This window comes from Lissotriton helveticus, chromosome 5_1, assembly GCF_964261635.1.
Source record: "Lissotriton helveticus chromosome 5_1, aLisHel1.1, whole genome shotgun sequence".
Classification (NCBI taxonomy): domain Eukaryota; kingdom Metazoa; phylum Chordata; class Amphibia; order Caudata; family Salamandridae; genus Lissotriton; species Lissotriton helveticus.
Window position 1 is genome coordinate 468,308,046 of NC_136065.1, and position 23,165 is coordinate 468,331,210.

Consider the following 23,165-nt stretch of genomic DNA (forward strand, 5'->3'; position numbering starts at 1 on the left):
GCAATGAGAAATTGCCCCGGTGCGGTTGCTAAGGTGATGGCAGTGTTCTTTTGTTTTTTAACGCACTAGGAGGGGGGAGGAGAGTAGGAGGAGGAGGAGGGGGGAGGAGAGTAGGGGAGGCACGGCCTAGCGGCCGTGCAACAAAGAAGTGAGGGGGCGGAGCTGGGGGAGGCTGTGAGAGAGAGAGTGGGGAGGAGAGTAGGAGGAGGAGGGGGGAGGAGAGTAGGAGGAGGAGGGGGCCCAAAAGAGACAAGACGGAGGGAAGGCAGAGAAGGGGAGGGGGGAGGAGAAATGCGACACGGCGGGCAGGGGAGGGGGCGGAGCGGGGAGAGGGTGTGAAAGCAGCAGGGGCAGGCAGGCGGCTGGGGGCATGTGCACGCGCTTTTAAGCGCATGCGCATTGAGCTTGAATTTCACGGGCACTGCAAGGAATCGCCACGATTCCTTGCAAGTTGGTTAAAGACTGTTTAAGCCCCCATAGTCTCGCAAGCTCGATGCGCATGCACATCGACAGGCGAGACCTAAAAAGGGATCTTGGTTATGAAGACTTAACCCTTTTCCGGATGATCATTCCTAGTGTGGTAAAAAAAGCACAATACTAAATAATGAAAGGAAATTAAGTAGTTAATAGGAGAGAACATACACTGACCACTTGTCTAGTGACAGGCGCCAAGAAACTAGCCACATTTTGGAGTTGAAGATTTTCATAGATCTGGACAAAATCTAAGGCCCTTTCCTGATGAACTCTATGATTTTGAAAGTGGGCTAAATCTAGCACTTTCAAAGCTTATCTCATGACGGCAAATCCCAAAAATATATGTACGAGAAACCTTTGCATAGCAGTCAGTGTAAGCATTGAGCAAGAGATTTCTCGCTTTGATCTCTGAATGTTTGAGAAGGTGGCAGCCAAGATGTGTTTATGATGCTTCAAGAGCATCCAATCCATGATTACTTCAAAGCACAAGTTCAATTAAAAGAAAATGATTTCCATTATAACAAGAAGGACTGAGAGCTCTTCTTGAAGGAGAATTGAACAAATTTCCACTAGAACGGGGTTTTAATGTTTTGATAGTACACCACAGTAATGACTAAAACCTCTTGTGCATGATCTTCAAGCAGAAAGCCAGAGAGAATATTGACTTGAAAATAAAATGAGGTCTTTTAATGTCCAAGATTGTCATAATTCTCTTTTGGATGCACATACACCAAAGCTGGTCAGTTTGTAAAGTTAGGCCCTGGTCAAGGACTGAGACTTTCTAGCAGTCTAGGTGATAGATGTACAAAAAAGTCAGTTTGCGATTTCCTTATTGCAAATTTTTGCAATTCATAATTAGGAAATCGCAAACAGCTATGTACAACAGTATCTCAGCCACTGTCTGCGATTTCAAGTGGGTCGCAAATGGACCTGCCTCATCAATATTCTTGAGGCATGTTGCAATGTGCGACCTATTCGGTATGGCTACAATCACAGGGATGATGGCCTGCTGCGGTCAGCAGGCCACCATGTCTGTGATTGCTTTTTAAATAAAGCAATATTTTTTCTGTAATGCAGCCCGTTTTCCTATAAGGAATACGGGCTGCATTACAAAAAAAAAAAAGTTTTCATTTAATTTTTTAAGAGTGGGCAGTGTTCCGTCGGACTACTGCCTGCTCTTAAAACATGTTTAAAGCCACATTCACAAAGTTTGCAAATGGGTTACCACCATCTTGAAGTTGGTGATCACTGGGAATGTTGTGCGACCGTATTCCCAGTCACAAAACATTCCTACATACCAGTGCGACTCGCTATTTGGAAGGGACGCCATTAAAACACCGCTTCCTAATAGCGACTCGTAAACCCTATTTTGCGAGTCGGTAATAGGTAACCGACTCGCAAAAGAGGGCTGGTACATGACAAAAAGTATTTTACCACTCACAAAAGGCTCATCGTACATCTGGCCCTAGGTCCCAAGGACTTCCTTCTGAGGCAGCAGTGCAGGTGGAAGAGCATTTTTAGAAAAGGTTACCACCAAAGATTGTCACTTTGTGTTCACCCATCTATGCCATGTTTTGTGGAATAGCGAACAAATAGAAGATGATTGTGATTGAAACATTGATTTTGGCCAAAGACAAAGACAACTTTAAGGCCCTCTGTCAACACCATGTCTGTGATTGCTTTTTAAATAAAGCAATATTTTTTCTGTAATGCAGCCCGTTTTCCTATAAGGAATACGGGCTGCATTACAAAAAAAAAAAAAGTTTTCATTTAATTTTTTAAGAGGGGGCAGTGTTCCGTCGGACTACTGCCTGCTCTTAAAACATGTTTAAAGCCACATTCACAAAGTTTGCAAATGGGTTACCACCATCTTGAAGTTGGTGATCACTGGGAATGTTGTGCGACCGTATTCCCAGTCACAAAACATTCCTACATACCAGTGCGACTCGCTATTTGGAAGGGACGCCATTAAAACACCGCTTCCTAATAGCGACTCGTAAACCCTATTTTGCGAGTCGGTAATAGGTAACCGACTCGCAAAAGAGGGCTGGTACATGACAAAAAGTATTTTACCACTCACAAAAGGCTCATCGTACATCTGGCCCTAGGTCCCAAGGACTTCCTTCTGAGGCAGCAGTGCAGGTGGAAGAGCATTTTTAGAAAAGGTTACCACCAAAGATTGTCACTTTGTGTTCACCCATCTATGCCATGTTTTGTGGAATAGCGAACAAATAGAAGATGATTGTGATTGAAACATTGATTTTGGCCAAAGACAAAGACAACTTTAAGGCCCTCTGTCAATTGGTTTAGAATGGATTTACAGTCGAAGAAGCATGAGTGTTCTAAAAGTGAGAACCCATTAAGAATGCAACTTTCTCTTGCTAAATAGTGGTTTTCATAGTAGTGGGCCTAGCCAAAGACAACAATATTTATATGACCACCAAATGGAAATGAAGCCTTGTGGGTATACCCGTCTTGGACCAAGAGCTTTTGAAGGCAAGACAGAAAGCAATTCAGAAAGTTGGTCAAGCTGCCTCTTCTTCAAATACAGGGTTACATGTTTTCAATTAAGACAGTCAAGGAGACAGAGTTGCCCCATGCAATTCACAAGGTCAAACAATGAAAACCCAAGAGGCTATGAACAACCTCAGCTTGATAGACCTGGAGACGCCCCATAATTAGTATTTAATTACAGTTATGAACCAGAGGAAAGGCAGAAGCTACACCTAAAGGAAACCTTCAGAAGTGTGACGGCTTACTACAGAAAAGTATATTCATTAGCCATTTTACTGGGCTTGAACTGCAATTTCCACATTTGACCTTTGTTTAGAAGTGGAAAATCTGTGTTTCTGTTGCAAACATATAACTTCTTACTGTTGCAATCAATATCCTATAAACATGTAGAATCTTGACTTCAAATGCAGCTATTTGTACTCTTGCAGCTCAGCAAAATGTATAGAGTTATACATTAGTGGAACCCTTTATTTTATTTTTGATGTATGTTCTAAAAATTATATATTTTTTGTTTGCCTTTCTGTAACCAGTTATCCTTAAAATATTTTTTTTAAATAAAGTAATTGCCTCTAGAGATAGATAGTCATAAGGAATTCCTTGGTGAGTCCAGAAGTGATTTCTTGCAGCCATGTTTGAGCTGGACAGACAGACCTGGCAGCCATATTTGATCAGGAAGTCCAAAGAGTCATAAACGAAACTAGATTGGTGAGTATCCCACAATGAGGAAAAACAGCTTTCACTGACACACAATATCTGCATTCAAAGTACAAGATTCAATATGGATTACTTTCCAGAGATCAGAAACACCACACTATTGTTTTCACAAATTAAAAATGATATTTATTATGCAAGTGGGACATCACACATAACTTGTGTTGGGAACGAAACGAACAAAGTGCTACATAGAAACAACATATACGTACAGCACAAGGAAGTTCTCAACAACCGTGAAAAAACAATTAAAGGCCAGCAGTGCAGACATTCTGTGATTTTTCCAAAGTATTGTTTGATACAATGTGAGGAGAACACAATGTATCTTCTTATACTGTGGGTTTGTGGTGAATTCCAGGCTTATTTGTGTCCTGAAAGTCCTTTCATTTAATTGTGAACATAGTTCAAAATAGTAGAGGCCACAAGTTTGCTTTTAACTCTCTTTATGGCCTGTTTGTAGAAAACATTAGAAGGGGGAACGGTGCCAGTAAGATGTTTTTGCATGCATTTCCTCACCTGAAATGGACACAATCATGAAATGACACAGGTATGTGTTGTTCTGCAACACCTGCGGTAGATCACAAGTGGGCTGGTAATAAGGCACTGTAACATTGCATGCATTATTACCGATACTGGGTGGCACTGCCATACATTTACTGGGTCATTACAAGGTCTAACAGGTGGAATGATGAAAAATATAGGCACAGCAGTTTTAGCACACAATTGTCTGTGTGTCTTTCTTGATTCATCCAATTTTCCCAGCATAGTTCCACCTACTTTTTGCAGGTCACTTTGTTCTCGGAATTACAAGTCCACTTTTGCTTCAGGTTTAGCTGAAAACAGAGGTTTTCGGCTTGAAACAAAACTACTGGCCCACTTGCGACTAGATCCAACCTAACACTGGATTACCAATTGAATATGAACATTTAACTTTAGATTTGTAAAGATCATTTATTTGTTATTAAAGACGTTCTACGTTATCACATTCAGTATAGTATAAAATAGCTGAGTCTACAAGGAAGGCTACTCCACTGTGCTCCCCAGCCTGTTACTAGTAACCAGGAGGCATCACCATTGGGGAGCGGCTTGACAGGAATGAGTTGCTATTGACAGACAACTTTACTAAAATCCACTCACAAATGCTCCCTGGTTGGTTGGCAGTCTCAGCAGAAGAGTCAATGGGGCATGACTCATTGGGGGTGGCTCTTGGGCACAGTGGCGTAGCAAGGATACCGTGCCTCATAATTTATGAAGGAAAAATGAAACCCGGCCCCTGATTGGATAGTAAAAGGATGCCGTATTTGGGATGCAGAGGGCCACTCATGCCTGTGAGCCCAGGTACCCCTGCACCTGATGCACTATTGACAGCTATGCGACTGATCAGGCACACAGATGGAGCTTCACCTTGGCTGTGCACACCGTATGTAGAGGGTAATGCTGCCTGCACAGTATGCACAGAGGTGGTGGGGCGCTAGGGGGAAGAGAGGTGTGGGGGATTATCAATTTCCAATACTTATGCCTCAATTGGACACATTATGGGAACCCAGGGTAGTCATTCACTAGTACAGCTGACAATGGTGTCTCCTGTGTTACGGCTGCATGTGTAGCACACACACGTATGGATGCGCCCAATACTACCCCTCTTACAAACCCACGCCAAATGAAACACATTGTATTTAAAGATGGCAGGTGGGAGTACTGGTTGAGAATTAGCCCACCATCCTTCCTTGATGTTCCGGCAGTGCAGAGGGTGTGTGCTTCAGTATTCTGACTTCACTTGTCTGGATTCCGTATCTTGGGATTGTTTAAATGTCGCGTCAAATCCTCAATTCTCAAATCCTTCAGCTGCACCAGATGCTCAAGACGGTGGATCTTCATCTGCAAAATCTTAGGAGTTAAAGATGTGTCAGTGAGAACGTTTTTGAGAGTTTGAGACACAATGCTGTGTGTGTAGCATTTTAGTTTAAATATTATTGTCTAACAACCTTTTGCAATCTGAAAGTTGAGTTGTGACTTAAGATTGTAGTAAAAAGAGGGATCACCATGTAATAAATGTAACTCATCTTCCAACAGTACAAGGACCACCGTGTAATAAATGCCTTACATCATCTGACCATCAAGACAGCTGTACAGTATAAACCTAGCTTACCTGTAGCCAACGTCTGGGAGCAGAGCTAGTGGTCAGGCCTAACTTGGCTCACAAAATATTTAGGGCCTCATTTATCAGTTCCTACCGGCACTTTTTGCACCACCAAAATGTCACTTTTTGTACGTCCTGGTGGCGCAATGTGCAACAGCATATTTATAAGGCCACATTAAGCCACTTTACGTGGCTTTTCATGACCATATAAATATGTGCCCCTTTCATGCAGAAAGCTGCATGAAAGGGGCAACACCCATGGAACCCAGATTTATGAGAAATCATAAACCTGGGAATGTGTCAAAACCTAACGCCATCCCAGGGGTGGCGTTAGGGAGGAGCAATGAGGAGAAATGTTTTCATTTCTCCTCATTCTGCAGCGCACATAGAAAAATTTAATTGCCTGAATTGATTGATTTTGTGCAGGAAGGTGTCCCTTTCTGCACAAAATCAATCAGCCGCACAGTGCAGGCACCATGGTGCAAGGGTGCCTGCATTAGTGCACAGCAGCCCATTGTGCCCCGGCACTGGGGAAAAGGACAGGAATGCGCCCTATCACATATATAAGGCGCATTATTGCCCTTTTGTTTTGATTGTAGCGCAGCAAGATTCCTTAACGTGCTGCCCTACGTCAAAATCTTGTAAATTAGGCCCTCCATTTTTCACCTAATTTCTTCTACTAAATCTCATCATAATCTTTCCTACACATTTTGAAGGAAGCCTCCGGTGGCATTAGAGTCAAAGGGTTGGCAGGATGGCTTTTCTTTAAAATGGCACCTCCTCTAACCAACTTGGGCGAAGGACGCTGGATTTGGGCAATAATGCGCCGAAACTACTTGGGAACTAGAAGGCTAGTGTATGTTGTTGCAAAGCCTGCAATTTGCAAGATCACGGGTTTTTGCAACCGTAAAACCACAAGTCAAAAAGTACCAAAGTCACAATGAGAGTTGAATATCTCTTTCCGACTCACCATGGGCACTTTGCGACTCATTGCAAATAGGAAGGGCGAGAGGGCGTGAAAGGGCCTTCCACCCCTTCCAAATCACAATCCAATTTGTCAATTGGTTGCAATGACAAACGCGATTGCAAACGACTGACTGGATACCGACACCCAAATGTGGTATCCATTCACAAAATGAAAGCTGTATGTGAGGGACTGCTTACATTTCGTGAATGTGGGTACGGGCACTACATGGATCAGATAGTTCCATGCTCCCCCAATGCAGTTCATTGTATACCTATTTTATTTTTTTATTGCATTCTAAGAAATGACAAGGGCTGTAATAAAGACGAAGGTAACGCTTCCTGAGAATGGAAATGCAGGTACAGAGGTCTGCTGTCCCTTGCAGGCCTCCATCTCCATATTAAGATAGGATCCTGAAACAGAATCCTGCCTTATTAATAATAACGAGACAGGATTCTACCAAATTATCAATTTTTGGTGCATTAGATTTGTGCATCTGTCGCATTGGCAAATTAAATATTGGGTCACAAAGCAATCGCTGCATTTGCCTAGTAACTGTTGCTCGATCCGACCATTGGTACATCAGGCCGTACTGCTGAGGGGCCATCTGGGTCGCACAGTCAGTGAACAACAAGAAACCAGACAATTTCCAGTGATCAAATAACTCGCCTGAAAACATTGGAAATTAAACTAACCAGTGTGTAACGTTTCATAGGAACTCCTTGCAGGATCCGCCCACGACTCCAGTGAAAGCGTTCAACACCAGTTTGTGTGGCATGGGTGACTTCAAGGCTTTGACAAACATTGGGAAATGCCTGCCAAGGCCTAATGGGGGAAAAGTAGAACCTCTGGCCAGTTGGCATGATTTTATTCAGCTACGGTCTGTCATGGCCTAGTGGGTCTCCAACCTTTTCTGTACTGAGTGCTACTTATGTTCAATGAAACGCATTGACAGCTACTAATATTATTAGCGCTGTATAATTTCAATTTTTTAAATATGTATAATAATTGAACCAAGCAAAAACTTTCTAATTTAAGAGGCTGGGCTCCACACAGGTGAGCTACTCAGAGGTAGCTGGAGAGCTACTGTAGCTCACGATCTACTGGTTGGAGACGACTAAGTATAGTGTAAATCGCACATTTGGGGAATACTGTACCTTGACCCGCTCAAGTGTTCCTCTTCAGGCAGGTTGTGGCGCTGAAAATGCCATGCTTCCTCATGGAATACCGCCTGATGGACTGCGGCAGGATCCGGTGGAATTGTTTGATTATGGCAAAATAAAATAGACCCTTAACAATCTTTGTGGATGCAAAGGGTCTGCTGTCTTGGAGGAAGAAAACTGACTGGTCTGGGCACACATTTAGACAATTTTGTATGTGGTAGCAGAAATGGTAATATCCAAACAGCAAGTGCATCCATGGAGGAGAGAAGACAATTCTAGTCTCCTTGGACGCGTAATGGTGGTTAGTATCGTATTAAAAAATCCTCGAGATGAAATCAAATAAAGGTCAGGAGTGCTGTATGTGTTAGTTTATATCAAACATAGTGGTTCACATGGCAACTACATTGGATAAGTCTGAAACATAGTGGATGTGTCCTTGTGCGTACTGCACTGGTTCACACAAGTTGTATCGATTTTCATTCCTTGTACTGGTTGGTATACAGTAACGTTGGTTTGAAAAATCAATATGTTGATTAATCGAAATGTAGGGGCATATTTACAAGCCCCTATCGCCACCACAACGTCTTTTAACGCTGCCTTGTAAATAAGGCACTTTTTCACGCTGTATTTAGCGTGAAAGGGGAGGGTAATGGGTGTTGCGGTGGGCGTTCCACCACAACACCCATTGATTTTGACTCTGACCCCTATTTACAAGGGTGGCTTAAATAGGAGGCAGGACCAAAATTAAGACCAGGGACAACCTGGTCCTAAACAGGCGAAACGAGGAGAAATGCTTTATTTCCCTTTTGCTTTTTCCATGTGTGCTGCCTTGTGCAGCACATATAGAAACAGAAATTTGCCTATGATTGTTTTTATGCAGGACGATACCCCTTCCTGCACATAAACAATTATTTTTAAAAAATGCCGTTCTGCAACTTCTGTGTGTGCTGTTACAAAATGGCATTTAAAGATTGTTTATGTACAGGGGGGCGTTCCTGCACATAATCAATCTTCCCATTAACACAGGCGCCCTTGCACTATTTATTTTATTTATTATTTTATTTCGAGATTTCTAGAGCGCATAGCTGCCCGTAAGCGTCCCAGCGCTGACCCATTACTGATGAGATGAGAAAGAGGGATGCTCACGGGAACAGCCATGTCTTCAGTGCTTTTCGAAATACTAGCAGATTGGGTTGTGCACGAAGGTCAGAGGGCAAGGAGTTCCACAATTTGGGCGCATTGTACGAAAAACAGCGGCCTCCTGTTCGTGCTCTATTGATCTTGGGAACTCGTGTGAGGTGGGCGTTAGAGGATCGAAGGGGTCTGGAGGTGATATAAGGAGTGACCAGATCTTTGAGTATGGGGGAGGCTTTTCCATTAAGAATTTTGTGTGTAAGGCAAAGCGCCTTGAACTGCACTCTTTCTATGATGGGTAGCCAGTGTAGTTCACGGATAGCTGGTTTGGCCGAGCAACGGGTCTTAGTGTTGGTCAAAATTCTAGCGGCGGCGTTTTGTACTACTTGTAATTTTGTTGTAACTTTCTGGGGTACACCCAGGTACAGTGCGTTGCCGTAATCCAGCCTTGATAGGACGAGACCTTGGATCAAAAGTTTCCTTGATTGGAAAGGGAGCAATGGCAGGATTTTTCGGGTGGACCGTAGGAGACCGAAGCAAACTCCAGCCGTTTTCCTGGCTTGGGTTTGCATGGTGAGGTTTTTATCAAGCCACAGACCGAGGCTTTTAATCTCAGGCTTGGGAGTTGGAGGTTTGCCCATGCAGGGGGGCCAGAGGGAGTCTGGATGGAAGTGGGCTTGGTTCCCCATCACCATGATCTCGGTCTTGTCGCTATTCAGCTTCAAGTGAGATCTGTCCATCCAGCTGACTATGTCTTTTAAGCAGGAGTGGAGGTCTATAATGGGATTTTCCTGCTGGGAGAGGGAAACCACCAGCTGCGTATCATCCGCGTATGTCAGGAGTTTTATCCCATAAGGGGTGACTATCTTTTCCAGGGTGGACATATATACGTTGAAGAGTGTAGGGCTCAAGGAGGAGCCCTGAGGCACTCCACAACATATGGGGGTCTCTTTAGATGTGTAATTGCCCTCTATAACCTGGAATGAGCGGTCCTGCAGAAATTATTTCAGCCAAGACAGGGCGATGCCTGTAATCCCAAGGTCGCTGAGTCGCTGGGCCAGGATCTGGTGGTTGACCGTGTCGAAGGCCGCGCTTAGGTCCAGGAGGATCACTGCCACTGATCCTCCTGTGTCCATGATCTTCCTGGCTTCCTCGACCACTCTCACCATCGCTGTTTCAGTGCCCTGGCCCGGGCGAAAGCCTGTCTGAGATGATTTAAGTAATTCGTTGGATTCAAGATACTTAGACAGCTGAGAGTTGATACATTTTTCTGTGATCTTGCTGGTGCATGGAAGAAGGGAGATCGGTCTAAAGTTGGAGAGGTTGAAGGGATCTAGGTTAGGTTTTTTCAGTAAGGCCCTCACCTTCGCCTTTTTCCAGCTGGGGGGAACCAATCCGTTGGTCAGCGAGGCATTGATCACATTTACCAATGGTTCCAGGATAGTGGGTGCAACCAGCTTTAAGATTTTGACTGAAGCAGGGTCCGAAGGTGAGCCACTTTTAAGTGATTGGAAGATAGGGAACAGAGTATCAGGACTTATCGGGATGAATGAGTCAAATCCCGTATTAGGATCGTAGCCCTGCAGTACAGATGGCAATGCCTGGTCTGTCAGGGAGAGGGGTGGGAGTGACTGTAAAATATTTTGGATCTTTTGGTCAAAAAACATAGCCAGCTCATCAAAGTGATTGTTTGAGGGGTCAATAGAGCCAGTGGGTTCTGGTGTTTTAAGAAGTTGTTTAACGATTCGGAAAGTCTCCCTCGATGAGCATGATGCCGAGCTGATTTTCTCTTGAAAAAAAGCAGTCTGGGCATTTTTCAGGGCTTTTTTATACGTAAGGATGGACAGTCTGTAGTCCTTCTTGCGGCTAGGGTCGAAGTCTTTCCGCCATTCTCTTTCGGCTTTTTTGCAAAGTTTCTTTAGCTGGCGAGTCTCCTGGGAGAACCAAGGAGCGGATGTTTTTTTACAGGAGGTAAGATGAGGTTTTTTTGGGAGGGTCATGTTAAGGGAGTTTTCAATCCAGGAGGAAAACTTCATATCTGCTTTGATAGGGTCTGTTTCCAGGGGTGGTTCGTGGAATTCCAAAGCCTGCTTCCACTATGGTGCAAGGGTGCCTGCGTTGGCACTAGACAGCTAAAATTAGCACCAGCACAGGGGGAAACGCAGGGCTACACCATATTCTAGTAAATATAGAGCAGCCCTGCTTTTCTAAAGTGATGAAGTGTGTTGTTAGCCTTCTTGGCTTAACAACACGCTTGGCCACTCCGTAAACTACTACACTAATAAAGCACATTAGTTCATGTGAGAAAGCAAAAGCTTTAATATTCGCGGTTTTAAACACAAAATGCTGGTTTAGGTCCTTAATATAACAGGTGGTAGGCTTTTATACTTAAACCTGTGTAGCTGCTGTGTGAACAACTAAAATTGTTGTCACATACAAGGTAATTGCATTTTTGCTTCTTTGAAACCTCATACTCTTCAGGCCCAACCAGCTAACCATCCATGGATCTGACTGTTGCTGTCTGCGTGACACATGGGTCACGTCAGGCCATGACGCTGGAGATGAGGGAGCTGTACATATCAGACTACCAGGGGGTGGCACTCTCTGCACTATTTCCTTCTCACTCTTTCACAGTAATTAGTGTGTTAGTGCAGCCACTTCAAATCGATTTAGGATAGGCAGTGCTTTAAGAGTTCCAAGGCTTTAAGGGAGACACTTCTGTGTGACGTGTGTGTGACGACCACAGCTTTACAGGAGACACTGGCAGGTGCTGTGTTATGTGCATGAGTACTAAGGTCATCCAATCAGACACTGCACTGTGTCATTTGTGTCAGTACCTAGACTACAGTGCAGCGTATACACACACACACACACACACACACATATATATATATATATATATATAGAGAGAGAGAGAGAGATAGATAGATAGATAGATAGATAGATAGATAGATAGATAGATAGATAGATAGATAGATAGATAGATAGATAGATAGATAGATAGATAGACAGATATCCACACTACCCCTACACTACACTGCAGGATTAAGTCTTCTTTATTATGTTGGGTCTCCCTCAACCCAACAACCAAGAGAGACGCGTTTCTGCTGTAACAACAGCCTTTGTCAATCTGTAATTTGTATTCGGAGTTGCCTGGAGTTAAGATGGTGAGATATCAGGGTAGTCCTCTGAATGAGAAATGGTCTGCTTCACCAGTAATAAGAGAAAGAGTAAAAAACTAACAGCTAGATTCATCAAGCTCAATTGCGCTCGCAAAGGGCCAGAATCTGAGAATCTGGCCCTTTGCGAGTGCAATTTTTTGCATTTGGGATTCATCATCCCAAATGCAAAATTCACTAATAAAGAATTCGCACATTTGCGAGGAATTGCATTTAAGGAATCTCTATTTGAGATTCCTTAAATGCAATTCATGAACCATTTTTACATTGCGAATTCGCAATTTTTGGTCGCTATTTACCACGAAGTCTGACTTCGTGGTAAATAGCGAAAAAATAGGAAAAAGCACTTTAGTGCATTTTTCTCATTTGCATGTTACACACACACATGTCCTTTGGACATGTGTGTGCGCAACACCTGTGTAAATTTGTATATCAGGGGTGCTACAGGGTGTCCTTTGGACACCCTGGCACCCTTGAAATCCCATGCATTCCTATGGGCCTTTAGGCCCATAGGAATGAATGGGGAGTTATTCCTTATTTGCGATTAGCAATTAGCTAATCGCAAATAAGGAATCAGTGGGAATCGCAATAAATATTGCGATTCCTACATGAATCCCGTTTTGCGAGTCTGTAATAGTGATTCCTTATGACACCTGTGTAAATTTGCATATCAGGGGTGCTACAGGGTGTCATTTGGACACCCTGGCACCCTTGAAATCGCAATCTTATTTGCGATTAGCTAATTGCTAATCGCAAATAAGGAATAACTCCCCATGCATTCCTATGGGCCTTTAGGCCCATAGGAATGCATGGGGAGTTATTCCTTATTTGCGATTAGCAATTAGCTAATCGCAAATAAGGAATCAGTGGGAATCGCAATAAATATTGCGATTCCTACATGAATCCCGTTTTGCAAGTCTGTAATAGCGATTCCTTATGAATCGCTATTAGAGACTCGCAAAACGGGTCTTTCATGAATCTAGCTGTTAGCCTTTTCCCACATTTACTATTTGTTCTGAGTAAGTGGTAAATGCGAGCTGGGAGGACGGAGTGGGTTGCTGTGCAGTAGATCGCTTCGGGATGGTGTCAAGGGCAGGCTCGGGTGCTCCTAGGGAAAGCTTTGAGTGTGCCCCATGTGCTGTAGGAGGGGTTTGAGTAGGTGCCAGACTCAGGACCGGCTTTAGGGCAGTGCGACTGGTGCAGCCACACTGGACGCTGACCTGGGGAGGGGGTGCTGAGCTCAGGGGGGTTGTTGCTAAAAAGTGTTAGTTTGGGTAGCTATAATTCTTATTAGTAAATATAGCCTTTACCAGTCCTTTAAAACAAATTAAATGTATGTGAGAGAGGGGCTATGGAGAGATAAGGGGCACATTTGCCCAGTGGTAGTCATGGGAGGGTGCCAAAACTGAATGTCGCACAAGACGCCACCAGCACTAAAACTGGCCCTCGCCAGACTGCACCTTTCCCTCTGCCTGCCTAGAAACTGTGTCGCCGTAGTGTTATTCACTTGTCTCACTCGTGCACCTTGTACAACTTTGGGTTGTTTATCCTTCAATTTGAAATTGCAGTGCTGATATTAACTGTAAAACATACTTGGCTATCCCTATAAATATGTTTAGTAAAATGATGCCTTGAGCACATGTGCAAATCACCTTGAGTCTCCTTGTTCCTGCCTGGATAATGTTATATTCATGTCTCCACTAACTGTCCTAAAAATTATACCAGTTGGGATACTGTTGTGTTTATATATGCCTAGAAACTCAGGCATTACATCCGGTGAGGATTCACATCCGGTGAAGTCAGGGCCAGTGTTTCCGCACCCATTACTACTTGGTGTGGGAACATCAGGCCACACTGAATTGGAACAGGATACCACTCTGTTTAGCTCATGATAAGGACAACTGTGGTGTGCAATGCGAGAATGTACAGGAGACACTGCAGAGTGTAATGCTTGTGAGTTCTAAAGCCAAGGGTGACAGGCACATCAGCATGAAGGTGGATGTAAGGCAGAGATGGGTTGGCTTACCAAGAAGTTGGGCCATGTTCCCAAACACTGTGACATTACACCTCTCATGGAGAAGCGCTCATGTGATGTTCCTGTCTCTGGCATACATTAATGATGCCCCACCCCGTGGCTTTCAAAGAGGCGGCCCTACCTGCTCTGGCACGCAACGCTGCTTTCCTACTTGTGGCATTTAGTACTGCTGCGGCACCTCAGATGTACAGCATTACTGTTTTACCCACGGAACACAATTCTGCTCTTTCACTTCTCACACTCTTGTTTTATGAGACTCTTTCAAAAAAGGTACCTGACAATTTGTACACAGTTTTCATTCTTCTACTCCTAAGAGGAGAACTTAAGGGTACCTGAGTCATCACCACCATCTTCAGATGAAGTTTGGAAGGAATAATGGCTACTAGTGCAGACTGGCATTCTAGGACAGGGCTCATTCTTTTGACACTGCCCAAAGCAGGTCCAGAAAAGGCAGAGGTGAATTGAAGCATTGGACAGGTGACCAGGTGGGGAGGAGAGGCTGGTGGTAGGGCAAGGCCCTGGTAGCAGCAGTCCATAAAATACTTTTGATACAACAGACAAACATGTTCCTACCTTTGTTAATGTTAGTTCTGATGAATATTGTTTTCCTTGCCATATTCAAGCTCACCATTTTGGCAGGTTCTATGGGCACTGTGAAAGATGTCCTATATATACCCCAAGGCGGAGCACGAAGGCTATACAGCCTGACTGGAAGTGACGACATAAGATACCTTGGTGGAGCCCATCAATTGTAGGACAATTCTGTTCTGACAATTGGATGAAAATGCTGTTATATGGATTCAGAGGAGCGATGACTCCTTGGGGCATATTTCCATTAAGCTAGCGCTGCCGCAGCGTCATACTTTTTGACAATCAATGCTCCACACTGCTCCATATTTACAAACTGATGCATAGGCCCAATGCGTCAGTTTATAGAGGCCGGCGTCACATTATACCTGCGCCAGGTATAATGTATGCAAGGTAGGCATTCCCACATTAAAAGTCACATAACTGACACAGTGAAATGTACAACTTTTCACTCTGTCACTCTACGACTTGACTGCTTTAAAATCCTTGCGCCTTCTCAAACCAGGCGTAAGGATTGACGCTGGGTTTATAACATTAGACTCACCTCTATGTTCTGACACATTTCTGGGGTTGCGTCAGTCTTACGACCAACTCCAGCAATGTGTCACTTTAGCACCAAAAATTAGTCAGAATTTCTGACACAAAAGTGAATCCTTGTGCCATGAAGCACTGTATTGTAAAAGAAAAATAACAGGAGGAGGGAGGGAGAGGAGGGAGTGGATTCTATCTCCCCTAGCAATTTATCTAAACAAATGGAATCCACTCAAATAGTGGTGGTGGTCCCTACAGTGGTGGGGAGCACACAGTGTTGTTTTGAATACCCCTCACACACCAACAGGCCCCTTGGTGTCATGCTTCATCATCGGGGTCTTCGCACCCCTCTACGGGATGCGGCGTGCTACGACTCATGACTACGTGGGAGCACTGAAGGTGAACTATGCGTTGATGTGTGTGAGGGGAATAAATGTGAGTGGTGAGGTGAAAGAGAGTGGTGGTTAAAAGATACCTGGCTCGTAGGAGAAAAAAATAAAAGTTTTTATTAAGCCCTCGGCTGGTATCGTTAAAAATGTGCAGAGTGAGGTTGTTGTGTTACTTCAACCTCAAAAGTGCGTCGACATGTTTCGGAGTTAGACAACTCCTTCTTCAGGACGAGGATATGCACAATTATCCTCACCTTACTCAGATGAAAATGTAGATGTCAAAGTGTGCTCTACAAAAAAATATAAGGTGAAATGTACCTATTTGTGTTTAGAAAGAATTCTGTTGCGCCCAATTGGCGTTATTAATACAGAACCTGAGAAAGAACAAAAAACATCATGAAATATAATCACAATATGGTTTTGATGTTCAGAAAAATCAATGTTGATACATAGGAGGGTAATGGAGGACCAAAAATAAGATCCACGAACCCTGTAAAAGAAAAAGGACATGGACACACATATAGACAAGCACACACATTAATTGCAAATATAGTCGCCATCAGTTTCCTTGGGATTGAATGAATGGAGAGAAAAGACACACATTAATACAATGCTTACTTTTTGACAGAGGTTAACTGGCCTCATGAGCCTAAAGCGTGGTATTGTTTTTTTTTCCTTTCCTGCTGAATATAGCAACCTGTCGAATGCCAAAGAAACAGCTACGTTTTAGGATCTCAAATGCTGCTTATCGAGAGAAAAATAGAAGCCTCTATTCCCCACAGGTAAACTTACGGTTACTGCACAGCCTCGTAGGCTATCTTCCCCTCAATGCGGCTCAGACGGTTTGTCGGGTTGTACTGACCAGGTACCTTATATACTGCCCTTAATTGCTTAAATGGTGCCTAATTGTAATCGGAATATGCCCAAAGAAGGACTCAAACCTTCAGAATCAAGTCCGGTCCTGCGCGCACAAGGAGGGTGTGTCAGAACGAACCACGCATGCGCGGCAGGTTAGCGTCGCGATTACACGATTCTGTGCATAGTGCGCATGCGCCGAGTGTAACACTGATTACCCGCGCATGTGCAGAGAGGACCGCCGAGATTTAGCTTGAATCACGGGCAATTCTCATGAAAGGGGGAGTTTTTTTGCCAAAATAGTGTCAATGAAAGATCTATTTTGTATGATAACAGAAGTGATTCAATAATGAAAGGTTTACATGATGTTTTTAAAGTCAAATACCTGAGATCTGGGTTATTCATTTTAAAGGTATTTTTCACTTTCCTAATAAAGGGCAGTATATTATTATGAACAGATAGGGTTTGATCATCGTAATTGGCTCCATACAATGGAGTCATTTAAACCGGTGGTGTCTGTCCCCAGCCGGAACACCCACCTCTGCTCCTTTTCAAATAAACCAGCATCTGATGGCATTTGTTCAATCACAGTCCAGTGTAGCTCATTTACACAATGTTGTGCTTCCAAAAAATGCGCCGCCATCTTTGTGGTTGATTTTTTGCATCTTATGTTGCTTTTGTGTTCGTTTATCCTAGTCTTAACAGCTCTCGTGGTCATGCCCACGTATTCCTTGTTACATGGGCACATAATGAGATAGACCACATTCCTGCTGTTGCAGTTAGTGAAAGTTCGCTGTTGCCATTTCGTGCCATTCTGGAAAGTGAGGGTCAGACTCTTCTCAGTCAGATGGCAGCTGTTACAGTTTCCACATGGCTGGTGCCCATGGAGCCCTTGTAACCTTGTTTGTCGAATCGCAGTGGTAGGGGGTCTCGTGTGTACAAGAATGTCTTTTAGATTCTTTCCCCTCCTATGGGCAAACAGAGGTTTTTCTAAGTCAAGGGTACCACTCGTCAAAATGCGCCAGTCTTTATTTACCAATTTGGAAACCTGATTCGAGATTGAACTGTATGTTGTAACACAGACTGTTCTGTTGGTTGTATTATCTCTAGGGATTTTATCTTCCAGGAGAGCCTCACAGTTGTTATTCCGTGCCCTTTTCATTGCTCTCTTTATAACCCTGCCGGACATCGTCTTTGTTTTAGTTTTTCACTCAGGTCTTGGGCTTGGGATTTGTATTTTTCTACGTCGCTACAGTTGCGGCGTAGCCGTAGGAACTGCCCGTACGGTAGATTCTCTCTAAGGTGACGTGGATGGAAACTGTCGAACGTGAGGAGGCAGTTCCTCGCTGTGGGTTTAAAATGAGTCTCTGTCTTCAGAAATCCTGCCTCATGATAGATGTTCAAATCCAAAAACACCATTGACTCATTGGACATCTGGTGGGTGAATTTCAGAAAGGCGTTCTGTGTGTTCAACCAGGTCATGAAATCTACGATAGATGGACCGTCACCCTCCCAGATGACGAAAACGTCATCAATGTAACGCCGCCAGGTGCGGATTTTGCCCCTGAAGGGATTGCTGGGATGAAGGATCTTGGTAGCTTCTAGATGGTGTACGTACAGCCCCGCCAGGCTCGGCGCGAAAGTACTACCCATGCTGGTTCCGTGACGTTGCAGGTACAGAGTGCCCTCATATTCGAAGAAATTTTTGGTAAGTGCTATGGAAATACACTCCATTACTACTCCTCGCGGGGTTTGGTATCTCCATAAGTTGGAATGGAGCACCTCTTCAATGATTAGGAGGGTTTCATCATGTGGAAGGCTGGTGTAGAGGCTCTCTACATAAAGACTCAGCAACATCTGCGAGTCTGGGTCAAAAGGTTGATTTTCTAGTAACTGAAGGACCGCTTTTGTGTCCCTCGGGTATGTATCCGTTGCCTGTACCAATGGTCTCAAGAAAGCGTCGGCGAACTTGGACAATGGTTCAAGGATATATGAAATGCCAGACACAATTGGACGGCCAGGTGGACTTTGTAGGCTTTTATGGACCTTAGGTATTGTGTAGAAGTAAGGTATACGAGGGCTTCTTTGTATCAGAAACTCTGACTCCTTCTTAGTAAGCCAGTTGTGGGCCAGAGCTTCCTCAGTTATAGCCCCTATTTGTATGCGTATGGATTCTGTGGGATCATCTGAGAGGATCTGGTAATTCCTCCTATCAGAAAGGAGTCTCCTACATTCTTGGTCGTATGCAGTCATAGTTTGGATCACCACCGCCCCGCCCTTGTCAGCGGGTTTTATAATAAGTTGTTTGTTCTGCGAGAGTTCCCTTATTGCCTCATTCTCCTTTTTACTCATATTCTGGAACACGTTCTGGTTAAGGTTTATTTTACTGAGTTCAAGCATGATGGCTTTTTCAAACGCCAGGACTTCAACGGGAAGCTGGTTGTCCAATGGTGTAAAAGTTGACTTAGGTCTTAGACCTGTGTCCGATGAATCCTGGGTAGGCTCTTGGTCTTTAAAAAAAGCTTTTAACTTGATAGTTCTCACAAAGTCTTGGATCTCTTTGTGTAAACGGAACGTGTCCGGTTTGTTTGTAGGAACATACCCTAAGCCCTTATTGAGTACCTGGTTCTGTAGGTCTGTTAAGGGCCATGGAGATATGTCAATAACTAGGTTCCCCTCTTGCTTGTTGAAGCTTGGTTCGCTGTCATGCTCCTGGTGTGGACCCTGGGGTCTGCCTCGTCTCCCGGTTGCCAGGTGACATTGTTCCCCTTCTTGTTCCTGCCTCTGCGGGGTCCTGGGCCCCATGATAAAAAAGGCTGATGGTTCTGAGGTGTGGCAGTTTGTTCTTGCCCCCATTGTTGCCCCCATTGTGGGTACACTGGTCCCATTGGTGGTGGGCCATATTAATATTGGGGGAATTGGTATTGGCCCTGGTAAGGATTGAATTGTGGCGGCCCTTGGAAGCCTCTCCAGCCTCTCTGGCGTGGGAATTGGGTTCTTTGCTGGCTGTAGCCTCCTCTTTGTTGTTTTCTTTGTTGGAAACTACCGGAGTTGGTGCTGGTGGAGCTACCATCTGAGTTCACACTATCAGTGTCACTTGCGTTTCCATTAGCCACATAATCAGCTTTTGTGTAGGGGTACGCCCTCTCTGCCGTAAAACGGTCTTTGTTCTTCTTAAGTTTGTTAAACTTACTTTGCTGTAATGTGACCTCAAAGTCAGTAATTTGCTTATTGAGTTCATCTAACCCTATCTTCAGGGCTGCTGGTGAAATGAATGCTTTTAGTTGTACCTCGAGTTTTTGAATTTCTACCTTCAATTCTTGGGATTTTCTTGTGGCTGTCTGTACTATCAATACCAGCCAATCTCTGGTGATATGCCAGGATATCAAGGACCAGGCTTTTTTAAACACAAGATCGTCTTGAAAAATGAATGGTTCGTTTTTGACTATGAGGCCCTGGGGGGCCATCAGCTACTGGTACATCATTCTCCCCATAGGCGCTCCACTGTTTTCACTGCTCGTACCTCATCTCGTCCTGCCCTGCAGCGTTTGTTGTTGTTGCTGCCATTTTGTTTGTTGTGCCCTCCTCCCACACCGTCACTACACCTCGCTCCCGCCTCCCAGCTGCCCCACCCACGCTCCGCCCCCTCCACTCTCCATTTAAGACAAATGGACTTACGCGCAGCGGTCGCGCCAAAGGTAAGCCCGTCTACGCCCGTCTGCGCCTGGACCGCGCCCAGCGCCAGACTCCCTGGTCCCCGCCGCACCCAATCCACTAGATTCATATATGATGCTGCAACTCTCCTCGCCCTCAACCCCGGACGCACACCACAATGCTGCGATGCCACCCCAGGACGTACCCACGGCCCATTCACCTGCCTCTCCTGCAAGTTCAACTGCTTCAGGACCCTCACCAATTCCACTTCCTCCATACACAGCTCCGACTCTAACCGCCTGAAGTGCATCCTGCTGAACACCCGCTCGATCCACAGACACGCAACCGAACTCTGGGACCTACTCGACACTGCGTCACCGGACATCGCCTTCCTGACAGAAACATGGACGAACACATCATCAGCACCCGACATCGCCATAGCCATACCGGACGCTTACAAGATTATCCGAAAAGACCGCACCAATCAAACAGGAGAAGGCATCGCCATCATCCATAGGAACACCATCAAAATCACGACCAGCTCCGACGATAATCTTGCAACCGCCGAACATCTCCACTTTCAGATCCACACCAACCCTAGGACCACACTTAGAGGCACCCTCATCTACAGGCCTCCAGGAACCCGCACTCAATTCAGCGATGACATCACTGACTTCGTTAGCCCACATGCCCTCGCCTCCGAGAACTACATTCTTTTAGGAGACCTCAACTACCACCTTGAAAACAAACACGACAGCAACACCTCCACCCTTCTGGACAACCTGGCCTATCTCGGACTCAAACAACTTGTTGATACCCCCACCCATGTAGCCCGACACACGCTTGACCCTATCTTCACCTCCAGCAAGCACATCTCCTTCGATCGCACCACAGCTCTCCATTGGACGGACCACAGCTGTGTTCACTTCAGCTACAAAACCACCCTGACCCACAACCGCCCACAACCTATTCCTCGGAGAAACTGGAACAAAATCACCTCCGACCAACTCCTCACATCACTCAACCAAAACCCTCCCACCCTCTCATTGGACCCAAACCAAGCGGCCACCAATCTCAAGCAATGGATCACCCACAGTGCAGACGAATTAGCACCCCTGAAAAAGCACCAGATCAAATCAGCCAGCAAAAAGGCTCCCTGGTTCAATGATGACCTTAAAAAATCCAAGAAGCTATGCCGCTCCCTGGAGAAAACATGGAGAAAAAACCCAACCACCGACAACATGCCCACCCTCAAGGCAGCCACCCGCAAACACCACCAACTGATTCGATCCGCCAGGAAATCAGCATTCAAGGATCGTCTCGACAACAACACCCACAACAGCAAGGAACTTTTCAACATCGTCAAAGAATTCACCAACCCCACCGCAGCATCTAACGACATCACTCCCTCCCAAGACCTCTGCGATGCGTTATCCTCCTTCTTCTACAACAAAATTGCTGACATCCACAACAGCTTCAAGAACACTCCCAGCGATCAACCTTCCCCACCCCCCTCAGATCCTATTCCGCCAACTAACAACCTTAGCGCCTGGAACCCAATCACCACTGAAGACACCATCCGCCTAATGAACTCAATCCACTCTGGCTCGCCAACCGACCCCTGCCCCCACCACATCTTCAAAAAAGCGAACTCCACCATCGCACCCCATCTCCGTGATGCCATCAACTGCTCGTTCAACTCTGCCACCTTCCCAGAAAGCTGTAAACACGCCGACCTCAGCGCCCTCTTGAAAAAACCCACAGCAGACCCCTCTGAACTTAAAAACTACCGACCCATATCCCTCCTCCCTTTCCCCGCCAAAGTCATTGAGAAAGCCGTCAACAGCCAGCTCGCCGCCTTCCTTGAATCCAACAACTCCCTCGATCCATCTCAATCCGGGTTCCGAGCCAAACACAGCACCGAAACCGCCCTCATTGCAGCGACAGATGACATCCAAACACTACTGGATAATGGAGAAACAGCGGCCCTCATTCTACTCGACCTCTCTGCCGCTTTCAACACAGTCTGCCACAGCACCCTTATACAACGCCTCAGCAACATCGGCATACAAGGAAAAGCCTTGGGCTGGATCATCTCGTTCCTTGCCGGGAGAACTCAAAGAGTCCGACTTCCCCCTTTCAACTCAGAGGCCACTGAAGTCATCTGCGGAGTACCTCAAGGATCATCACTCAGTCCCACCCTCTTCAACGTTTACATGAGCCCACTCGCATCCATCGCGCGCCAACACAACCTCAACATCATCTCCTACGCCGACGACACCCAATTAATCCTTTCCCTCACCAAAGACCCTAACACCGCCAAAACCAATCTTCAAGAAGGCATGAAAGAAGTAGCCGAATGGATGAAACATAGCCGCCTAAAACTCAACTCAGACAAAACGGAGGTGCTCATCCTAGGATCCTCCCCCTCTGCCTGGGACGACTCTTGGTGGCCTTCCGCACTGGGCACAGCACCCACACCCACAGATCACGCACGCAACCTTGGCTTCATCCTAGACTCCTCTCTCTCAATGTCCAGACAAGTCAACGCAGTCTCATCCTCCTGCTTCAACGTACTTCGCATTCTCAAAAAGATCTTCCGCTGGATCCCCCTCGAGACAAGAAAGACTGTCACCCACGCACTGGTCACGAGCCGACTGGATAATGGTAACACACTATACGCCGGAATCACAACAAAATTACAGAAAAAACTCCAACGCATCCAAAACGCATCAGCGAGACTCATATTGGACATCCCTCGCCAAGATCACATCACCGGACACCTAAAAGACCTCCACTGGCTTCCCGTCAACAAAATAATTACGTTCCGTCTT

General features: G+C 45.2%; 1 protein-coding gene across 1 annotated transcript in view; it reads right to left on the reverse strand.

The window, feature by feature from the left end:
• Nucleotides 1-3,802: 3,802 nt before the first annotated feature.
• Nucleotides 3,803-23,165, reverse strand: part of LOC144753225 (sperm flagellar protein 1-like) — a 135,215-nt gene continuing 115,852 nt past the window's right edge. The window contains exon 7 of the mRNA XM_078640986.1: nucleotides 3,803-5,586. Coding sequence (XP_078497112.1) covers nucleotides 5,473-5,586 — 114 coding nt within the window. The 3' untranslated portion in view covers nucleotides 3,803-5,472. The remainder of the gene's footprint in view (nucleotides 5,587-23,165) is intronic.